The following is a 22,225-nucleotide window of genomic DNA, read 5'->3' as shown; positions in this document are numbered from 1 at the left end:
AGTAGCTTACACACTAAATGCTGCTCCTCATTTACCCACTAAAAGGCAGCAGTACTCTAAACAACATTACCCCGTGTGACCCTTTACTTCCAATTTCCTAAAATGGCGACAATCAACAACAAAAAAGTTGACTGCGACGGCCACGCTTCAAGGATAGGTGGGAATTGGATTATTTCTTCACTAAAATACGCAACTGTGTCTGCCTCATTTGCAAACAGACAGTCACTCTTTTTAAAGAGTTCAGTGTGAGGCGATGTTACCAAACAAGACACGCTGACATGTCCGAAAAGATTACAGGGAACATACGCAGCGAGAAATTGAAGCAACTTGAAGCTAGTTTAATTTCACAGCAGCAGTATTTCGCAAGAGCCCGAGAGTCGAAAGAGAACGCCACAAAGGCTAGTTGCGAGATTGTTGAAATGATTAATTTAAAAAAATAATAAAGCAAATGTGACACACAGAAGGGCTTGCTAAAATTTGCTTAAATATATTGTTCTACGTAAAGGACGTCAGTCAAGGTCGGCCCCCCACATTTTTACCACACCAAATCTGGCCCCTTTTGCAAAATGTTTGGACATCCCTGGTCTAAACGTTAGATGACCAGGTCATCATAGCAATTACTTTACAGTAGATACTATAGGCCTATAGATAGTCTTTCCCCTTCAGGGGTCGCCACCAGTGTTGTTAATAACGGCGTTACAATATAACGGCGTTACTAACGGCGTTATTTTTTTCAGTTGTGAGTAATCTAATTAATTACTTTTCTCATCTTGGCAACGCCGTTACCGTTACTGAGGCGGGAAAGGCGTGCGTTACCATGCGTTACTAAGTTGGTTGAATAAAAAAAGTCAGAGAGATGGACTCACGGAGACGAGAGAGCAGAGCAGGAGTGCGTTGCAAACACAATGCTAGGTGGCTCCAATAATACCTGACTGTAGCCTACAAACTACGCCCACATGATAAGGTAGATATCACATATTATAGAACTAGATGCAAATGTTAGACACGGCTGCATTGGCAACATGTTTAAGGACTACATGCGTTAGTAAACAGCCGCCATCTTAAAGCAGTAGACCTCTCAGGAAGGCTCTGTTGTAGAGATCCTTCCTAGCGAACCTACTTTTTGTAAAAAAAAAAAAAAAAAATTTATCTAAAATGGTCCTAAATCGGCAAAATCTTGACTTAAATCTACCTTTAAATGATGAAACAGTTTTAAAACTTACACATGTTGAAAGTAGACAGAAGGGAACTAATGCACTAGCGGGAGCAATTTTAACAACTTTAACGGTTGATTCACAACTTTAAATGATTTCCACACACAGCAAAGGTTACTATCTAGTTATCGCAATACCCTTGTGTCTAGTTAAGTGGAGGGTAAAGAATTGGGCTAGGGCCAATTGTCCCAAAAACCCTTTAAACTTCACATTGTGTGACCTTTTTTTTTTTTTTTTTTGAGATAAAAAAACAAAAATGAAAATTATCACTAGTTACTTTGCCAAGTAACTAATTACTCTTAAATTCAGGTAACTGAGTTACTAACGCAATTACTTTTTGGGAGAAGTAATTTGTAACTGTAATTAATTTTTTAAAGTAAAATTAACAACACTAGTCGCCACAGCGAATCATCTAACCCTCCATGTAACCGTGCCCTCTGTATATAATAAAAAAAAAAAAAAAAAAAAAAGTATTGATACAATACAGTCAGAATCTGTATCGGGAGCCAAAAAATGGGATTGGTAAAACATTAATTACATGTTGAGACATAGGCAGCAATTGCTTTCAACACAATGAGGCACAACCAGTGAGTTTTGGGTGTTAGGTCTTGGTGCCCGGACCGCACCTTGGCTCAGGCCCGGAAGTACGTGGGCGAGTCCATGGGTGCCAAGTTTGCTGAGCCCGTCCTGCTGAACCTGCACGCCACTTGGGAGGAAAGCGATACCCGTACACCACTCATCTGCTTCTTGTCCATGGGCTCGGATCCAACCAACCAAATAGAAGCCCTCGCCAAGAAGCTTAATGTTGGTGAGTCTGCTGAGCCGCCACCATTTTTTTAAATGCTATACCTCTGTGTCACTGTTTTATGGTGTCTCCTAGGATGTAGGTCCATCTCTATGGGCCAAGGGCAAGAGGTGCATGCAAGGAAGCTTGTTAGTGTTTCAATGGCGGAGGTATGTACTGTGCATTAAAAATGAGGAAAGCTTGGAACAACTTAAGGGCAGCCAATGAGTTAATAATAAAAATATACATATAATTTTAATTGAGATCCTGTGGCCACATATGTGGACATCACATTTGGCGTCATGTGGGATACACTTGTATCCCAAATGCTAAAATTGTAGAGTTGTAGGATTGAGATTTATTTTATTTATTTTTAACCCAAAATAGTGATTTGTAAAAATACAGTTAAGGGGAATGTTGTTACTCTTCAGTGTGATTATGTTTGCAATGGCTAGAGTCTACTCTGATACCCACAGGGAGGCTGGGTGCTCCTGCAGAATTGTCACTTGGGTCTGGAGTTCATGGACGAATTGTTAGAAACCGTCACATTCACAGAGACAGTCCATAAAACCTTCAGAGTGTGGGTCACCACTGAGCCACATGACCTTTTCTCCATTACGCTCCTTCAGGTACCCACAGATTTATTTTGAAATATCTCCTATTTCACTCCGTAGAGTTCCATCTGCATATTTTTTTGTCGTGAAAATTAGTCAGTGTATGGAATAATTCATGACACTAAACACTTGGTTTATTTTGTTAGTTTCATTCTACGTCTTTGTTTTTTGTTTTTTTTTATGCGCACAGACAAATTGTATACAGTAATTGTTATCACAGAGACAAGTATTGCTAAAGTAATTAATACAGAGCCTACAAGTAGGAAATAAAATAGAAGTTAAACGATAGTGCACTGTACACGTTAAAATGAATTTAAACCAAACACAATGAGGTAATAAGGTTTTTCGGTCATGTCTATTTTTGTGATTCTTGGGAAAAACTCAATGAAATAATATTGAAATTTGGTTGCTGCTCTCGAAACGTGTCTTGAAAAATACAATTATTTACTCAAATATGGAATTTTTTTCCTGAAAATATTGAATTTACTGTAAAATTACAATTGTAGTCCTTTTGTCGACTTTCAAACATAAAAATTCTAAATGAAAGTCTGTTTCATTAGATTTTGAGTCAAAATTTAAATATGAACTTACTGTAAAATTTACAATAGTAGTCCTTTAGTCGACTTTAAAACATAAAATTTCTAATTGAAAGTCTGTTTCATTAGATTTCGACTCAAAATTTAAATAAACGAAAATTGGCAAACAACTTTTTATTTCCATGTACAGTCCCTGACAAAAGTCTTGTCGCTTATCCATTTTGTAGAAACAAATGCTAATAACCTGACTTTTAATTATTCAATTGGTTTCAGAAATGGCTCATATGAAAGCTAAGACCCTCCCAAATGATGTTGAATGTACAAAAATATATTTGTTTTACTGAAAAAAGATTTATCATTTAATGAAGACGTAAAGGCCAAATTTTGGCAAGACAAAAGTTTTGTCGCCTACAGAAAGTAGTGTGAAAATTGAAAAAAAAAAAAGTACTTCAAATACAAAAATATGTTACATAACATAAGCGAATTAAGTAGTGGTGCTGTGAGATCCAAGTTTAATATTTTGCATGACTTCCATGGGCTTCGGCGAGGGGTCATAAAATGTATTGATGAAGTCATCAGGAACATCAAAGAAAGCAGTCTTGCATGCCTCCCAGAGTTCATCAACATTCTTGGGTTTCGTCTTCCATGCTTCCTCTTTCATCCTACCCCAGACATGCTCAATGATGTTCATGTCTGGTGACTAGGCTGGCCAGTCCTGGAGGATCTTGATCTTCTTTGTCTTGAGGAACTTTGAGGTAGAAATTGAAATATGCGATGGAGCACCATCCTGCTGCAGAATTTGTCCCTTTTTATGGTTAGGAATGTAAGAGGCAGTTAAGATTTGTTGATATTTATGACTATTTATGTTGCCTCTCAGGGCAAATCTTCATGTGTGTGCGTGTGTTTGTTTTTTAAAATTATTATTATCTATGATATGTTATGCTTACCGTAATTTCCCGAATATAACGCACACTTTTTTCCCCAAACCAACTTGTAAAATCATGGGTGCGCCTTATACACGGGTACATGGTAGTGACGAGATTTGTCGTTCACTTGAGTAAACGAATCCATTCCGGTTCGTTCAGTAAAAAGATTCGTTCAAACAAATCGTTCAACGAATCGTTCGCCCCCCTCATCTCCCTCCCCGCCCAAACGAATCGTTCGGTTACTGAACGGGAAGTGACGTTGCCGAACGAATCACCAAAGACCGCTTCGCAGTATAACTGAACGGGAAGTGACATTGCTTGGTCCCTCCCTCTATTCCACATTGACCACTCGTCGTAGTTTCAGAAATGAGTGACAGGCGGTATCATTCTGCTTTCACAGACAGCCTCGTCTCCCTCCTGCTGCTGCAAATAGCGAGGGAGAACTTCCGCGTCGTCTGTCCTAGTTCTATGGGCTCAAAGTCATGGCTCGTGCTTGCATTTCGATTTAGGACACGGTTAAACATTTTCCTTTTGTGAGGGGAGTAGGGGGCGGGGGCGCACGGACTTTCTTTAGCAGGTTCTTGATCACACATACAATCACATATACAGCATGTTTGCTGTCACGAAAATAAAAATACATCGAAAGTTTAATTTCTGAATATGGAACGACCAACACATCATATTTACATCTCGCTCTGTTGTATTTTTGTTTTTTAGTATTAAGATGATCGTGTTGAATTTTTGCACTGGTATTAATAAATAAAATAATCCGGTCAGCTCCCCTGTCGTCCCCGCATCTCAGATCGTCAAATGCTGACGAGAAATAATTGTTTGCTCTTTATGATGTCGCCTTTCTACTCTCATTAGTCTGTTAAGAAAAATGTAGACATATTGCGACATCTCCCGTGTCCGCGTGCTTTGTTTTTGGGCGCTTGAGTAGCACATGATGGACGGATTGACATAATTTGTCAAACCAACCAACACCTGACACGGAAAAAAAAAAAAAAAACACTCGGAAAAAAATTACATGTATATACAGTTTCATTGCAAATCAGTATTATGGTGATCATATTGTTTTTTTGCACTGGTATTAATAAATAAAATAATCCGGTCAGCTCCCCTGTCGTCCCCGCATCTCAGAGCGTCAAATGCTGACGAGAAATAATTGTTAGCTCTTTACGATGTCGCCTTTCTACTCTCATTAGTCTGTTAAGAAAAATGTAGACATATTGCGACATCTCCCGTGTCTGCGTGCGTTGTTTTGGGCGCTTGAGTAGCACATGATGGACGGATTGACATAATTTGTCAAACCAACCAACACCCGACACGCTGACACGAAAAAAATAAATAAAACACTCGGGAAAAAATTGACATGTATATACAGTTTCATTGCAAATCAGTATCATGGTGATCATACTAAATATTTTTTTCTGTGCACATATGAGGTAAATATCGCTGCCATGAAGCCTCCATATAGTGACAGTTCTCTGCCCGCTTCACTGCCGTCACGCGACCGCAGCTCAGCTTTTGCTTGCCTCGTAGCTACCCGTGTTTTAAATTACTGTAAATTTGATAGTATGTCGTCATAGGCAGTCACGAGTTTGTTGAGAAAAGTACTACTCTAAACAATGCTCGCTAGATTTGTGTGGTGTTTTTGTCTGTTTGAGCAGCATTTGATAGGCTCCACGTTAACAAATATGTGACAAAGTCATTTCCTTTCATTTTCTGATTCGTTCACCGCATAGTCATTACTGAAAAATCAAGTTAGCAGCAAGCTAGGTCAGGAACCGGAGGACCGAGTCACTGAACGGGAAGTGACAAAACTCAGTCTTGCCCCCCTGCCTGCACGCTGGCTGCTTATTGGCCACACGTGGACGTGAGTGACAAACGCCCTGATTCTGTTTCCGCTCCCTCCCCTGCCCGCGATGAGGCTGGCGTCTGATTGGTCGTGTGCGATGTCAGAAGACGCTGCCGCTTGCTCAACGCCCTCCCACGCAGCGAACAAGCACCACCTTCATAGAACGAATCAGTGCAGATGATGATTAGTTCGGTCTCGTTCACCAAAACAATTCGTTCAAAAAGAACGAATCGTTCGCGACCGATACAACACTAGTACATGGATGGAGACAGAAATATATATTCAGGCATGAAAATCTCTCACCTTTCGGCGAAATTCGCCGTTTTGAAGTCAAAAAGGATGACCTACGTGAATCGTGTAGATCCGAGGAGAAAAAAATTTAAGGGGGGGGGGTTGTTTGTAGGCATGTGCCAGTTACCTTCACGGATTACCATGCTATGAAAACGTCGCGGTTACAAAACCACTCAAATTTTCCGTCATACAGTAGTACGTATTCGTTATTTTTCATGTGTCGAAAATGCAGCCAGAATTAGCTTGGCGCGGCAGCGCTTACCCCTTCCCCTGTTTGATGCTGCGTGTGTCAGTGACGCTATTCCAGCAAACCCAAAAACAAGCACTCCAAACGCAAGGCGTAAATTCTTCAATTTATTGATCTCTCAAATCGTGGTAACTGAAATATACCAAATGAATACATTTAAAACGTTGTACACTCGTATTTTTCCACATGTGAGTAGCTTCAACAGTTTAGCTTCATGAAAAAGTTCGTCAAAAACAAAACACACATTTTCCTTTCAAATTCAATACACAAAGTTACTAAAAACTTACAAAGACGAATGATAGGCAAGGCTTAGCTATGACAGCAACTTCATTGAGGTTAATCACAGCCGCTGAGAGAGAAACAAGTTTTTATGCGGGGAGGAAAAAAAAAAAAGCGTCAAAGATCGCTAATTGCGAGAGATGATCTTGTACTAAGCACAAATTCACATTCGCTGGAGGAGGTAAAGTATCACTCCCAATTGTTTTTAGATGAATGCATTTGCCAGCATATTGAATTTAGTGAGTAATGGTTTTCGTTTTCATATTTTGTGGTATGACAAAGTTACTGCCGTTCGTTGCAGCTTGCGTTGAACACTGCCGGAGCGTCCGGTGAAAAAATAGCTCCCGTTAAGGTAGCGTCAAGCTTGTGTATTTAACGGTAATATAAAAGCAGTGTTGTCAATAACGCGGTATCGTAATGCGTAACTAATCTGATTACTTTCTTTCAGTAAAGAACAATCTAACGCGTTCATTTTTCTAAATCAGTAATCTGAGTAAAATTACTTTCCTTGATGCCTGTGAGTTACTATTTTGTTATTGCCCCATAATGTGTGTAGAATGAAGAATACTGTAGTCATGGGAGTGACATCACATGTCACATTTTTTAATCGGGGATGGAACAAAAAGGGTCTCGTGTATTACCATGATGCGTGAGCGCTGGGAGTTTGCGGCCAAAACAACATAGCCTTGCTACATCACCAGGAGTGTATGGAATAATTCATGACACTAAACACTTGGTTTATTTTGTTAGTTTCATTCTACGTCTTTGTTTTTTGTTTTTTTTTATGCGCACAGACAAATTGTATACAGTAATTGTTATCACAGAGACAAGTATTGCTAAAGTAATTAATACAGAGCCTACAAGTAGGAAATAAAATAGAAGTTAAACGATAGTGCACTGTACACGTTAAAATGAATTTAAACCAAACACAATGAGGTAATAAGGTTTTTCGGTCATGTCTATTTTTGTGATTCTTGGGAAAAACTCAATGAAATAATATTGAAATTTGGTTGCTGCTCTCGAAACGTGTCTTGAAAAATACAATTATTTACTCAAATATGGAATTTTTTTCCTGAAAATATTGAATTTACTGTAAAATTACAATTGTAGTCCTTTTGTCGACTTTCAAACATAAAAATTCTAAATGAAAGTCTGTTTCATTAGATTTTGAGTCAAAATTTAAATATGAACTTACTGTAAAATTTACAATAGTAGTCCTTTAGTCGACTTTAAAACATAAAATTTCTAATTGAAAGTCTGTTTCATTAGATTTCGACTCAAAATTTAAATAAACGAAAATTGGCAAACAACTTTTTATTTCCATGTACAGTCCCTGACAAAAGTCTTGTTGCTTATCCATTTTGTAGAAACAAATGCTAATAACCTGACTTTTAATTATTCAATTGGTTTCAGAAATGGCTCATATGAAAGCTAAGACCCTCCCAAATGATGTTGAATGTACAAAAATATATTTGTTTTACTGAAAAAAGATTTATCATTTAATGAAGACGTAAAGGCCAAATTTTGGCAAGACAAAAGTTTTGTCGCCTACAGAAAGTAGTGTGAAAATTGAAAAAAAAAAAAAGTACTTCAAATACAAAAATATGTTACATAACATAAGCGAATTAAGTAGTGGTGCTGTGAGATCCAAGTTTAATATTTTGCATGACTTCCATGGGCTTCGGCGAGGGGTCATAAAATGTATTGATGAAGTCATCAGGAACATCAAAGAAAGCAGTCTTGCATGCCTCCCAGAGTTCATCAACATTCTTGGGTTTCGTCTTCCATGCTTCCTCTTTCATCCTACCCCAGACATGCTCAATGATGTTCATGTCTGGTGACTAGGCTGGCCAGTCCTGGAGGATCTTGATCTTCTTTGTCTTGAGGAACTTTGAGGTAGAAATTGAAATATGCGATGGAGCACCATCCTGCTGCAGAATTTGTCCCTTTTTATGGTTAGGAATGTAAGAGGCAGTTAAGATTTGTTGATATTTATGACTATTTATGTTGCCTCTCAGGGTGCAGACAATTAAAAAAAACGTGTGGCATTTGCTAAGGCCCACAGCCTGTCAAAAGGATAGACGCTGGCAAAAGTGGCAAAAGGTGGATTTTTCAGATAAATCTTCCATTGAATTACACCACAGTCGCCGCAAATATTGCAGGAGACCTACTGGAGCCCGCATGGATCTGAGATTCACTCAGAAAACACTGAAGTTTGGTGGTGGCAAAATCATTGTCTGGGGTTACATCCAGTATGGGGGTGTGCGAGAGATCTGCAGGGTGGAAGGCAACATAAATATTCTAAAATATCAACAAATCTTAGCTGCCGCTTACTTTCCTAACCATAAAAAGGGACAAATTCTGCAGCAGGATGGTGCTCCATCGCATACTTCAATCAAGATCCTCCAGGACTGGCCACTTTTGTCAGGGACTGTACAATATTTATTCACGGTCACTGGCTGGCAACCAGTTCAGGGTGTACCCTGCCTCCTGCTCATTGTTAGCTGGGATAGGCTCTTGCACCCCTGTGACCTACGTGAAAATAAGCGGTTCAGAAGATGAAGGAATGAATATTTATCCATATAATATGTATGGCATTTCTTTCTGAATTCCTTCCATTTATTTGTGCCAATTTCCCACAAATGATAGACTGTCGAGGTGACCCTCAGTGTTTTCTAATGTGTGCATCTAGTCCTCTATCAAATTCACTAACGACCCACCGCAAGGACTTCGTGCCAGCTTGAAGCGAACCTTTGTGAGCATCTCTCAAAACCAGTTGGAAGTCAGCAACCTGCCCACGTGGAAGCCGCTGCTATATGGCGTCGCATTTCTGCACTCTGCCGTACAGGTAACACACTGATTTCATTTATTTAATTTGTAGATCTTCTAAATCACTGATTGTTATAGGTTTTACACCAACTAAGAAATGCATAAACCACCATGATGCCAACGTTTACAAGCTACTATAGTGTGTTCATCTAAAACAAGTCACAGAATTTATGGCCAAAAAAAGGAATATTTGACAATATGATTTTATGAATATGATTTAAACACAGTAGTGAACTGCTGGTCTTTCGATGATGGGAAGCTCAAAGTGTGTCCGTTTGTGAGTGCTGTTTGACGGTGGAGAGGCTCAGCGGCACCCGCTGCTCGGTACGGAAAGAAACTAGATTATCAGAAGTCAAGTCTTCAAAAACTAGCAGCTAAAATTGAAATAAACACCAGAAATAAGCTCCATTTTTCATTAGTCGTTTTTAACAAAGCAAGTGTCGCGAGTAGTGCTTCAATGATTAATCGATTTGACTCGATTAGAAAAAACTTTAGAATTAAATTTTGATACTTTGAGGATTCATTTAATTATGGTGACGGTTTATGGTTTGTTTTGATAGTGTTGCATGTAGTTTTATTGATTCGGGGGGATACACTGTCCTCTAGTGGCAACAGTGAATATGCCATAACTCGTCCAACATGGCTGAATGGAGCTGCTCCCTCTTAAGACCAAAGTAATGTAAGTTTTTGTTTGAGCTAATATATTTGTTATGCATTTTTAATTTAGTTTATAGGTATATTTGATGTTTTTTTTTGTGGGAATATGTGTTTGAATGATTTTTTAAAGAGCATTGTAAAAAATAAAAAAAAAATAAAAAGTTAGCATTTTATAGCATTTAAGCTAGCGGACTTTTGCTATGCAAGTTAGCCAATTGTTCTTTTGTTGTACTCAGATCCTCATTTACTGTATTTTTTTTATTTTTTTTAATATCGTTTGTGGCTTAGTTCAGGTATTTTACTTTAGTTTTAAATGCATTGTATTAATGCTCTTTTCAAAGTGTCATCTTTGCAAGCCAAAATAAATATTACTGCAAGCATAAACACTTGTTTCTTTGTTTTACATGTCCTAAAATTTATTCTGCCAAACATTAAATGTTCGTAATCCGATTAATTGATAGATTAATCGATTAGTGAAATAGTCCATAGCTGCAGCCCTAGTCGCGAGGTTGATTATGAAAGTCTCCGGTTCAACTCGGAATAATGGAATGAAAATTGAAAAATGCCTCCCATGGATCTTTATACGGCAAGATCACTGATTCGCTCATGTCCCTGTCAAAATGGGATTCAGCCGCAGACAGATCATCGAATCAGCATGAAGAGAGCAAGCGCATCTAGGCCAGCCAAGCCCCGCCCACTGCCAATCGACCCTCAAAGACCCAGCTTAGCCAATGACTCGTCTCGTTTTGCTGTAGTGGAACAATGTACTGTCAACTCTGGAGAAGCTGTTTAAGGTTGGCAACCTAAAATGTTGAAAGAGCCATATTGGAGCCAAAAAAAAGACATGTTTGGAGCCACAAAAAAAATGAAGGCCTTATAAAAGCCTTATAATGAAGACAACACATGCTGTATGTATCTATATTAGCTATATTAGCCTACTGTACGATCAAAAGGACTAAATTGGCTACAAATACAGCCTGTATGACTACCGTATTTTGCACACTATAAGGCGCACCTGAAAACCTTCAATTTTCTCAAAAGCCGACAATACGCCTTATAATCCGATGCGCTCTATACTAGAGCTGGGAATCTTTGGGCACCTAACGATTCGATTACGATTACGATTCAGAGGCTCCGATTCGATTATAAAACGATTATTGATGCACCCCACTCCTATTTTTTTTTTTTTTTTTTTTTTTTTTTTTTTTTTTAATTTGTTTTGTACATTAGTTCCAAAATTGTTCAAAAATCCTCTCAGGCTAAACCAAACTACTATTTCAGTATCAAGTTAACATATAGCAGTAAACAAATATACAAAAATAACAGTAAATAAAAAACTCCAGTCCTCATTCTATGTCAGCAGCTTTAAACTACTTTCAATTAATTTAATGTTGTGAATCAACCGTTAAAGTTGTTAAAATTGCTCCTGTTATTCCATAATTTCTCTTTTGTCTACTTTCAACATGTAAAAGTTTAAAAACTATTTTAAAGATAGATTCAAGTCAATATTTTACCGATTAAGGAGTATTTTAGATAAAAAGTTAATTAGGTTCGCTTGGAAGGTTCGCAACAACAGCCTTGCAGGGAAGTGTACTGCTTTAAGATGGCGGCCGTTACTAACGCCCGCATCTAGTTTTTTGTAGATGTGCTGGTAACGATACCGAAGCTATAATGCATCTAGTCCTATATAAATGATATCTACCGTAACATAATGTGGCTTGTAGCAGCTTTTCGGCAGCAGTCAGGTATGTTGTTGTTTTTTTTTTTTAATCTCGTGGCATGAGTTGAGCTAGAGCCGTGAGTTGAGCATTGGCGTTACCCGAGGGGCCGGGTAATGAGAAGCATGATGTTTAGCTACTCTCGCTCCGTCCCTAATTGCGTACCGAAGACCGCGCGGCGCGCTGAGTGTGTCGTACTTCTGCTTTACTTGGCATATTTCAATAATCGGAATTTGGATGTTTGTGAATCGTTCTTGAATCTTCCACGGCCGAATCGCGAATAATCTAAGAATCGGAAATTTTGCACACCTCTACTTTATACAGTTGTGGTCAAAAGTTTACATACACTTGTGAAGAACATAATGTAATGGCTCTCTTGAGTTTCCAGTTATTTCTACAACTCTGATTTTTCTCCGATAGAGTGATTGGAACAGATACTTCTTTGTCACAAAAAACATTCATGAAGTTTGGTTCTTTTATGACTTTATTATGGTTTAACAGAACAAAAATATAGAATATAAAATGTAGAACTACATTTGTGAAGATGACTGTAACTGCCTGAAATGAAATGAATTTTTTTTAAAAATCTTGCCGATTAATTTGCTCATCGATTAGTTGTCGATTAATCAATTAATTGTTGCAACATTACATGCATCATTGTATTAATTAAATTATTAAATCAAATTATTGCCGTTTTATATGACTGGTTTGACCATTTCACCTATGCACAACATTTTTAAATTATTGCCGTTTTATATGACTGGTTTGACCATTTGAGAAATATTTGACTTCATTAAGTTCATGGTCACAGGAACGTCGAAAATTTGGTCCGCTGGGATGGAACATTCCGTACGAGTTCAACTCTGCAGACTTCACAGCTAGCGTGGAGTTTGTGGAAAGACACCTGGATGATTGTGGGCCTAAAAAGGTGAGCACACAGACTCAAATACGCTTACAAAAGACACAGTAATATACCATAATTTAATTCCCCCTCTTTCTTTCCACTCAGGATGTCTCCTGGGTGACGCTTCGCTACATGCTTGCTGAAGTGCAGTATGGAGGCAGGGTCACTGATGATTATGACAAACGCCTACTCAAATGTTTCGCCAGGGTAAGGACCGTTTCTAACTTTCAACTTTAACATAAAAATTAATGGCGAAAGGAAAACATACAGAACACAACTGCAGTCAATTCCAAAATATTTGAGTTTGGCCTGCGATTTCTTTGACTTTTCTGCCCCCTCTGAATTAATTAAGCTCATTTTTCATTGAATTTTTGAATGATGATTTTACCTGTGTCTTTGTATTTGTAATTCTAATCCACTGTTCTCTATTTCAGGTATGGTTCAGCAAAAAAATGTTGGACCCATCCTTTTGCTTCTACACTGAGTACCAAATCCCTATATGTAAAACCATTGAGGAATATGTGGAGTACATACAGGGTTTGCCTGCTGTGGACTCCACTCAAGCACTGGGGCTGCACCCCAATGCTGACATCGTGTAAGTTAGCGCTACCATTAAGTCCAGTTGAAACACCCGTATGCCTCAGAAAAAAAATTCACAAATTAAATTATTAAGAAAGTTAAACCCTTTATAGGACAAGTGCGGAAATTTCAAAAAAATCCTTATAAAATTCTTGTGTCACATACATGGACATAGCATTTTGGGTAATTAAGATGAATAAAAACTGAAATGCGTTTTGGTTATAGCCCTAATAACAATAACAATATAGTAATAAAGTAAAAATGTATAGAAAAATGAATAGATAAATTCATGAAAAATTAATCGAAAAAAAATAATAACAAATCTTCATGTGTGTGCGTGTGTTTGTTTTTTTAAATTATTATTATCTATGATATGTTATGCTTACCGTAATTTCCCGAATATAACTCACACTTTTTTTCCCAAAATCAACTTGTAAAATCATGGGTGCGCCTTATACACGGGTACATGGATGGAGACGGAAATATATATTATATATATCTAAAGACAGATTTTTTTTTATTGACACGGCCATGTTGTGTTACAGAAAACGTATGCGGTGATCCGTTGCCGACCATTACGGTACATGACATCACTATTTTGTTTCGGTAAAACCACTCTGATTGGTCGAATGATTTCGTCTGTGTTAAATTCTGCTTTTTCCACTCTTCATAAAGCACAGAATTTAGTTTCTTGAACTCATTTGACTCAATGTTTATTGCAGCTTGGCAACTCGGACCATAACAAACGTAACACAACACAGACTTCCTGTGTCCGTCAACTATATCTGTCCCTCGGGAAACTCAAACCCAAATAAGAATAGTTCCTCTTGTTACACACAGTGCTCTTTCCGTTTTCCGACTTCAGTCCCCACTTTTATTTTACCGTATCAATCCATGGAAGGAACATTTATTCATCATGATGAAACAAGCAAGTTATACAGCAGCCTTTAAAAGAAAAGTCACATCTGTTTTGTTTTCTTCTGGATTCTGGTAAGTTGGAGAAGTTGTCAAATCATATTATTACCGTACATATTGTCAGTTTACGGTAATGTTTTGAACTACCAATGTGCTCTGCTTGTCCTGTATTTCACCAGTCAGTAAAATGACATTTCTGTATCTGTACACAAGCTCTGTTTTCTTGTATTCTTCTATTTATTGGTGCTAAAATTAGGGTGCGCGTTATAAACGGGTACAATAATTTCCCCTAGATTTGACAAGTAAATTTGGGGTGCGCATTATACACAGGTGTGTCTTATATTTGGGAAATTACGGTATATTGAACACATTGTCTGACATTGACAACAATATGTTGTCCAGTTAATTTAAATGATAAATTATGGCTGTGAATGCTCATCTTTTAATACCAATGACATCATTAGATGTCCAACCCATTTTGACTTAGCTGGCAGCGATCATTCACTCAAAGGCAGTGAATGAGTTCAACAGGTTCCTTAAAAAGGTTTCAAACAAAATATCTAAAATGTTTTTTAAAAAAATAATAAAAAATGAATGAGGGCCAGAACCCGCCGCGATAAGTGAAAAACCGCGAAGTAGCCCCCCATCAAAAAAATTGTTCAATGTATTCAGATTTAACATTGAAAGAGATACATATACGACATGTTTTTTCACTTTTTTCCCCAAAGTATAATAAAAAAAAAAAAATGGATATATATATATATATATATATGTATATATATTTTTTTAAATAAATGTTTTTTAAGCACTTCAAATGTAATAATTATAAGTTTTAAACATGTTACTGACCCACTGAATTATTTTTAAACAAGAATAAAGTAGAAAAATGCTTGTCTTTATTAAATGCTTCATTGAGTGAGTCCACTCAAATACGCCCAAGCTGCTCACTTACATACAATGAGTTGCCAAAGCAACTGTTTAACAAGTTATACAATGATTGACGCATACGGCGCTTTGAAGTTTCGGCTTCGCAGCGTCTCTGGCAAGATCAAACCTTGACATATGTCAATCATCGTTAACTTTAATAAGCAACTCCAGTGCACTGCCTGACCAAGAAAAGTGACAGGAGCGAGAGTGAGAGACTACGTGATCGGATCGGGAAGGTTCTATAAAACACCGCACTTATTTATTCATTTTTTAATTGAAAAAAAATCTGCAATCAATCAATCAATCAATCAAATTTATTTCTATAGTCCTTTACAAAAACCTGAAAGGCCCTCAAAGTGCTTTACAACAAAGACAAACGTGGTTCATGAAAGATAAAAAGATGAAAGTACTATATATGACATTAAGAAAAACAAAGCAACACATCACGATAAAAGTCAAAACAGCAAATGTAACAATAAAACAGATAAAATCCGAAAAATTTAAAACCCTTAAGAAATAAAACCAGGCTACCCTATTCAGGGGTAAATGCGAGTCTAAAAAAATGCGTCTTTAACTGAAATTTTAAAAGGCCTAGATTGGTAACGGTGCGGATTTTGAGGGGATAGGCTATTCCACAACCTGGGGGCAGCAACTGCAAAAGATCGGTCCCCACCACTGTTTAAGCCATGATCTTGGAACTTGCAAAAGAAGCTGGCCGGTTGAACAAAGAGCCCTGCCAAAGTGATGGTCTGAGGGTGCAAAGTTTAAAGCGCAAAGTAACGAGCTATCACTGTATTCATTTCTGTATGGTTTTGTCTTCTGACTTTTTTTGGATAAGATAAGAGTGCAGCTATCAGCTTCTTCGCTAAAGCAGGTCAAAGCAGAGAACATAACATAGCTGCTCGTAAAACTCCACTTTCTTGTGAGCCACTTCATGGGTTAACATGAGGGTTCTGCCTGTTTGCATTTGGAATAACAAAAAGTCTATGCGTTGGAAGGTCGAGGCAGAGCTTTTGTCCTGGCCGGCCAGCTTTTAATTGTTCTTTTCTTAATAAATGTATTATGTGATGATTACTTTCTTTTTGTTCCTGAGTTGTGTGTCCTCATCTCCTGTCCGTTAAGAGAATTAAGGAAGCTTTGAAAAGAGAAAATCAACTTTTTCCTTCTTCAAAATTGAACTACAATTCAAATCAAAATAAAAGAAATGAATAACAGGTTGTGTTTTTTGGGGGGTCAGCTACCAGAAAAACACGTCGGCAGAGGTGCTCGACACCATCACTAACATCCAGCCTAAGGAGAGCGGCGGCGGCTCAGGGGCTACCCGAGAGAGCATCGTGTACGCCATGGCCGAGGACATGCTGGACAAGCTGCCGCGTGACTATATTCCTCATGAGGTGGGGATTGGTTTCATCTCGTTCTTTGGCACCGGAGCGGGCGTCGTCATTCAAACTGCGGGTCTTTGATGGCAGGTCCGAGCCAATCTGAAGAAAATGGGGCCTCTGAACCCCATGAACATCTTCTTGCGCCAGGAAGTGGACCGCATGCAGAGGATCATCTCTGTGGTGCGCAGCACTCTGCAGGATCTCAAGCTGGCCATTGAGGGAACCATCATTATGAGCGAGGTTGGTCCGCCGCGGGAGAATGTTTCTCCAAATTCAGCATGCCTGTTATTGTCTTTGTCACATTTTCCTGTAAGACCCTGCGAGACGCACTGGACAATATCTTTGACGCCCGTGTACCCAACCTGTGGAAGAAGCTCTCCTGGGAGTCTACCACGCTGGGGTTCTGGTTTACTGAGCTCCTGGATAGGAACAGACAATTTTACAGCTGGGTGTTCGCCCGCCGGCCCAAAACTTTTTGGATGACTGGTTTTTTCAACCCACAGGGTGAGTAACATGATTTATTAGGGCCCGAGCACTAACCGGTGCGAAGGCCCTATTCTGCAAAGGATTATTATTACTTTTTCATGGCAAATGAAAATGGCCAATTCGGAGGTCTTAACATGCTCAAAAACTCACCAAAATTTGCACAAACATGCGGATTCGCGAAAATTTCGATAATTTGGCAACATTGTGAAAAAATGTCAAAAAACGGCTCAGTGGCGCCCCCTGGAATTAAAAAAAAAAAAAAGCCTCTCCATTTAGGTTTTTTCAACTTAGAGCGATGAAATTTGGGGAGTCGATACCTTGTGCAAAGATGCTTCAAAAAGTCTCTTCCACCTATATTCCAAACCCAACAGGAAATCGGGTATTTTGGATTGAATGTTGAAAAACATGCCATTTTTGTCGAAAACCAGGGTGCACGTTTGAGACCATTGCGCCGAGGCAGTTTGTTCGATCCACCTCAAAATTTGTGAGACTATTCATGAAACATATGAGATGTTAAGTCATCAAAATGGTGAGTTTTTTTCACGGGCCTGACCTGGGCGGCGTACCAAAGTCGGGCTTATTTGGGGTTTAGGGTTTAGTGTTAGGGCTTCTTCATAGCAAATGAAAATGGCAAATTTCATTATTATTATTAGGTGGTTGATTTTACTTTTTCATGCCAAATGAAATGGCCAATTTGAAGGTCTTACCATATTAAAAAAAAACAACGAAAAGAAATTGGAGGAATCGGTAATAAAACATTGAATGATCTAATTGGATTCAAAAAACTTAAAGCAGTAATGTGAAGTAAGGTTGGCCAACCCTGTTTTTGAATAGTATCAATGGCTAAACAGTTATAAGCATATTTTCGTTATTTTTTTTAACACAACCCTGCCAGATTCTTTGTTTAACCCATAGCAACGCCGTGGACAACGAAAATGCTTTTTTTCGGCAATCTTTGGAAATTACGTCACACCGGGAAGTGCGAGGGAAGTCCGCCATAGAACAGTATTGTTTGTTGCATTGCTGCTCGGTAAGATGCCACGGCGGTGTGTGGCGATGTTGTGTTCTCACTCAAACGAAAAGTTGTATGAGTGGCCAAAGGATAGCAGGGCACGTAAATGGACATCTTTCGTTCGCACGAAGAGAATGAAAATCACCGAAAAGAAATTGGAGAAATCAGTACGTTCCCCGAGGGCCCGTTGAGTCCTGCTCGCAGGGCTAGTTTAAATTGGTGTTGTAGAAAATTAGTATATTTCTGTTTTCTTGAATTTTTGTTGCGGTTTGAATAAATTGCTTGAAGATCCTGTGCACTGATGGTCGGTAAAACCGCTTTTTGATGCATTTACGTGCAATTCTTGGTCGTAGCCTATTAATTTCGGGCAATTCCTGTTAATTTAGGGTCAAATCATGGTCACTTCCTATTGATTTGGAGCATTTCGGTGTCACGTCCATTTGATTTTGGGTCACTTCCTGATAAATTTGGGTCAGTGCTGAGTCACGTCCTGTTGATTCTAGGGCATTTTTGGGTCACTTCCTACTGATCTTGGGTCGTTTCCATTTTTTCATTGTGTCAAAATAGTCCTGCATCTTTTTTGGTCAATTCCACATGACTGATACTTCAGAAGAATGACATTTTGACAAATGGACACAAATTCATGTATTCTAAAATCACTGTGCAATGCAGGTTTCCTCACTGCGATGAGGCAAGAGGTGACCAGAGCAAACAAAGGATGGGCTCTGGATTCAGTCACCCTGAACAACAAAGTCCTTAAGAAGACCAGGGAGGAGATCAAGTCCGATCCAGAAGTGAGCCAACACTCACACAAACACATACCAAACAACTAAGGTTAACAGAGGGAAGTCACTCACAGCAGAGGGTGCTGAGGGTCTTATTTTGTTTTTCTCATCCAAAAACAGCCGTTTTGGTCCACATTTGTCATGCTTGCACGTTTTCTCCATACAAGGCGTGCAGAATGGCAGTACACACACATGCTGGATGGTTTACGTATGACTACCTGGCTACTACAAAGCCAGCGTTCTATTTCACTTAGTGTGTGTTGGAGTTTTTGTATTAGAAATAAAAGTGCCTGTATATTATAAAGCAAATCTTTGCAGCTAGATGGCGCAATGACACACAAACACATTTGAAAACTTGTGCTACCAAGTATTAGGCTGAGAGTGCCTATAGACCCTACTCACATGACGTCACAACTACGCCTCAGCGCCATGTTGTCCATCAACTCGTCGTGTTTACGCGTTACCGCTACGTAAATTCCTCCTATTATGGCGTGTTTTTCTGCTCGTTAACATTAATAATCAAAATGGTGAAGGCGTGTGTGGCGGTTGGTTGCAGTAGAGGAGAGACTTGAAGTTCTTCTACCGTATTCCGAGAGACCCGGAGAGGAGAGCGAGATGGGCAGCTGCAATTGACGAGAAAACTGGGCACCAAACAATCACCACAGATTATGTAATAGTCATTTTATATCTGGTAAGATGCATTTAATATATATTTAGAGGGTTTTGGGCTGACAACCACAATTAAGATCATTGCGAGGCTAATCGCCGACAACATAGTTTCAAATTCAAGATGCTTATTTCTTCCACCATCATTATTTTTTTGAATAATATTTAGCTGGCACCGGGTGAAAGAAGCTGGCCTTGTCTACGGATCATCAGTTAAACAGGTGTGTCCAAACCTTTTGCAAAGGGGGCCAGATTTGGTGTGGTAAAAATGCGGGGGGCTACCTTGGCTGATTTACATAGAACAATATATTTAAACAAATTTTAGCAAGCCCTTCTGTGTGTCACATTTACTTTGTTATTTATTTTTTATTTTTTTCATAATTTCATCAATCTCGCCTTTGTGGCGTTCTCTTTCGACCCTCGGGCTCTTGCGAAATACTGCTGCTGTGAAATTAAACTAGCTTCAAGTTGCTGCGTATATCTTCCCTGTAATGTACATGTTAGCTTGTCTTGTTTGTTAATATCACGTCACATCGAACTCTATGAAAACAGCGACTGTCTCTTTGCAAATGAGGCAGACACAGTTGTTGCGTATTTTATTGAAGAAATAGTCCAATATCCACCTATCCTTGAAGCGTCGGCCATCGCAGTCAACTTTTTTTTTTATTGATTGTCGCCATTTTAGAAAATTGGAAGTAAAGGGTCACACGGGGGTAATGTTGCTTAGAGTACTGCTGTTAAAGTTTTTCAAAGTTTCGTGAGTATACGCTGAGTTTCTGTGGACAAGATAGTTGTAGATATCAGGGTAGCAGATGTCAGGCAGAGACGGCGAAGACAGCGGGTCCAAAAATATCGATTTAGGCATCAAATATGGATCTGGCGAGTGGATGGACCGAAGCTTTTCCACATAACGCCTTTTATGCAACACATCCAATTAGTTTACAGCGTCTGAAAGCACCGGGGCTTCCATGAATTGCACGACAAATTGCACGACAAATTGAAACCATTGAGAATACGGATAAACAATGACGGACAATATGGTGGCCGGATACAGCGACACGTCATTGTGTGACGTTGGTGAGTGGGGTCTATACTTTTGTCAGGCCCACTTTTGGAGTTTTGTGTAAAATGATTTTTTTTTTTTTTTTCATTCTCTTTTCAAGCTAAATAAATGAAGATATTACTACCAAAGCATTTGTAATTCGAATCATCAAATCATTTTCTGGGAGAAATTGAGTCTTTTGCAGGGGTGCCATTACTTTTGGCCAGCACTGTATCGATTTGGTTTTCACTTAAGCCTTTGTCCAAGTTCCTGTGTTACGCTATTAGTTTGCTGTTTCTTTATGTTAGTTAGCAATGTTAGATGTGTTTTTCCTGTTAATCCGGCCTGTATTTCTCTTTTGAGAATAAAGCCAATACAATTTTGTTCCATCATGTACAGTGGGGTGAACAAGTATTTGATACACTGCCAATGGGAAAACCCATTGGCAGTGTATCAAATACTTGTTCTCCCCACTGTACATAGTTTTCCCTACTGTGCCGCAACGCCGAATATTATGGCTGCCCAACCTGTCAAATCCCACTTTAACCACTGCCCATTCCTCTGCTCAACAGGAAGGTGTGTACGTTCATGGATTGTTCCTGGAAGGCGCCGACTGGGACAAAAAGAACTCGGTCCTTTGCGAATCGGCGCCAAAAGTGCTTTTCACGCCCCTGCCCGTCATTCACATGTTCGCCATCAACTCTACCGCCCCTCCTGACCCCAAGTACTACGTGTGCCCTATTTATAAGAAGCCCAAGCGCACAGACCTTAATTACATCACCGCCGTGGTGCTGGGTACCTCTCACCCTCCCGACCACTGGATCATGCGCGGCGTGGCCCTCCTCTGTGATATCAAATGAGCGTACAGACATCTGTGCTCATTTCCTTTATTGTCAGATTATTTTATTAAATCTAGTTTTTATGAATTTAACTGTGTTTCTCTCACATTTCTAAGAAAACAAGGTGTATGAGAGAAAAAGACAAGGTACTAATACAGTGGGGAGAACAAGTATTTGATACACTGCCGATTTTGCTGGTTTTCCCACTAGCAAGCCATGTAGAGGTCTGTAATTTGTATCATAAATTCTCTTCAACTGTGAGGGACGGAATCTTATACAAAAATCCAGAAAATCACATTATATAATTTTTAAATAATAAATTTGTATTTAACTGCATGAAATAAGAATTTGATACATTACCAACTAGTAAATATTTCGGCTCTTAGTTCTTTTTTAAGAACCCCTCTTGTTCTCCACTCATTACCGGAAGTAACTGCACCTGTTTGAACTTGTTACCTGTATAAAACACACCTGTTCACATGCTCAAACAAGTCCAACCTCTCCACAATGGCCAAGACCAAAGAGCTGTGTAAGGACATCAGGGATAAAATAATAGACCTGCACAAGGCTGGGATGGGCTACAGGAAAATAAGCAAGCAGCTTGGTGAGAAGGTAACAACTGTTGGAGCGATATTTAAAAATGGAAGAAGTTCAAGTTGGCGGTCAATCTGCCTCGTTCTGGGGCTCCATGCAAGATCTCAACTCGTGGGGCATCACTGATCATGAGGAAGGTGA

General features: G+C 39.0%; 1 protein-coding gene across 4 annotated transcripts in view; it reads left to right on the top strand.

Annotated features, from left to right (window-relative positions):
- LOC130929877 (dynein axonemal heavy chain 8-like) overlaps positions 1 to 21,599 on the top strand; it is a 156,568-nt gene extending 134,969 nt beyond the window's left edge. For all 4 annotated transcript variants that reach the window (XM_057857488.1, XM_057857489.1, XM_057857487.1 and 1 more), the window contains 12 exons: positions 1,820 to 2,022; positions 2,095 to 2,168; positions 2,475 to 2,627; positions 9,442 to 9,597; positions 12,765 to 12,881; positions 12,963 to 13,064; positions 13,292 to 13,452; positions 16,516 to 16,672; positions 16,748 to 16,900; positions 16,975 to 17,164; positions 18,831 to 18,952; positions 21,224 to 21,599. In XM_057857488.1, the coding sequence (XP_057713471.1) occupies positions 1,820 to 2,022; positions 2,095 to 2,168; positions 2,475 to 2,627; positions 9,442 to 9,597; positions 12,765 to 12,881; positions 12,963 to 13,064; positions 13,292 to 13,452; positions 16,516 to 16,672; positions 16,748 to 16,900; positions 16,975 to 17,164; positions 18,831 to 18,952; positions 21,224 to 21,511 (1,876 nt within the window). In that variant the 3' untranslated portion in view covers positions 21,512 to 21,599. The remainder of the gene's footprint in view (positions 1 to 1,819; positions 2,023 to 2,094; positions 2,169 to 2,474; positions 2,628 to 9,441; positions 9,598 to 12,764; positions 12,882 to 12,962; positions 13,065 to 13,291; positions 13,453 to 16,515; positions 16,673 to 16,747; positions 16,901 to 16,974; positions 17,165 to 18,830; positions 18,953 to 21,223) is intronic.
- The last annotated feature ends 626 nt before the right edge of the window (positions 21,600 to 22,225 follow it).

This window comes from Corythoichthys intestinalis, chromosome 14, assembly GCF_030265065.1.
Source record: "Corythoichthys intestinalis isolate RoL2023-P3 chromosome 14, ASM3026506v1, whole genome shotgun sequence".
NCBI lineage: Eukaryota > Metazoa > Chordata > Actinopteri > Syngnathiformes > Syngnathidae > Corythoichthys > Corythoichthys intestinalis.
This window is presented reverse-complemented; position numbering and strand designations above follow the sequence as displayed.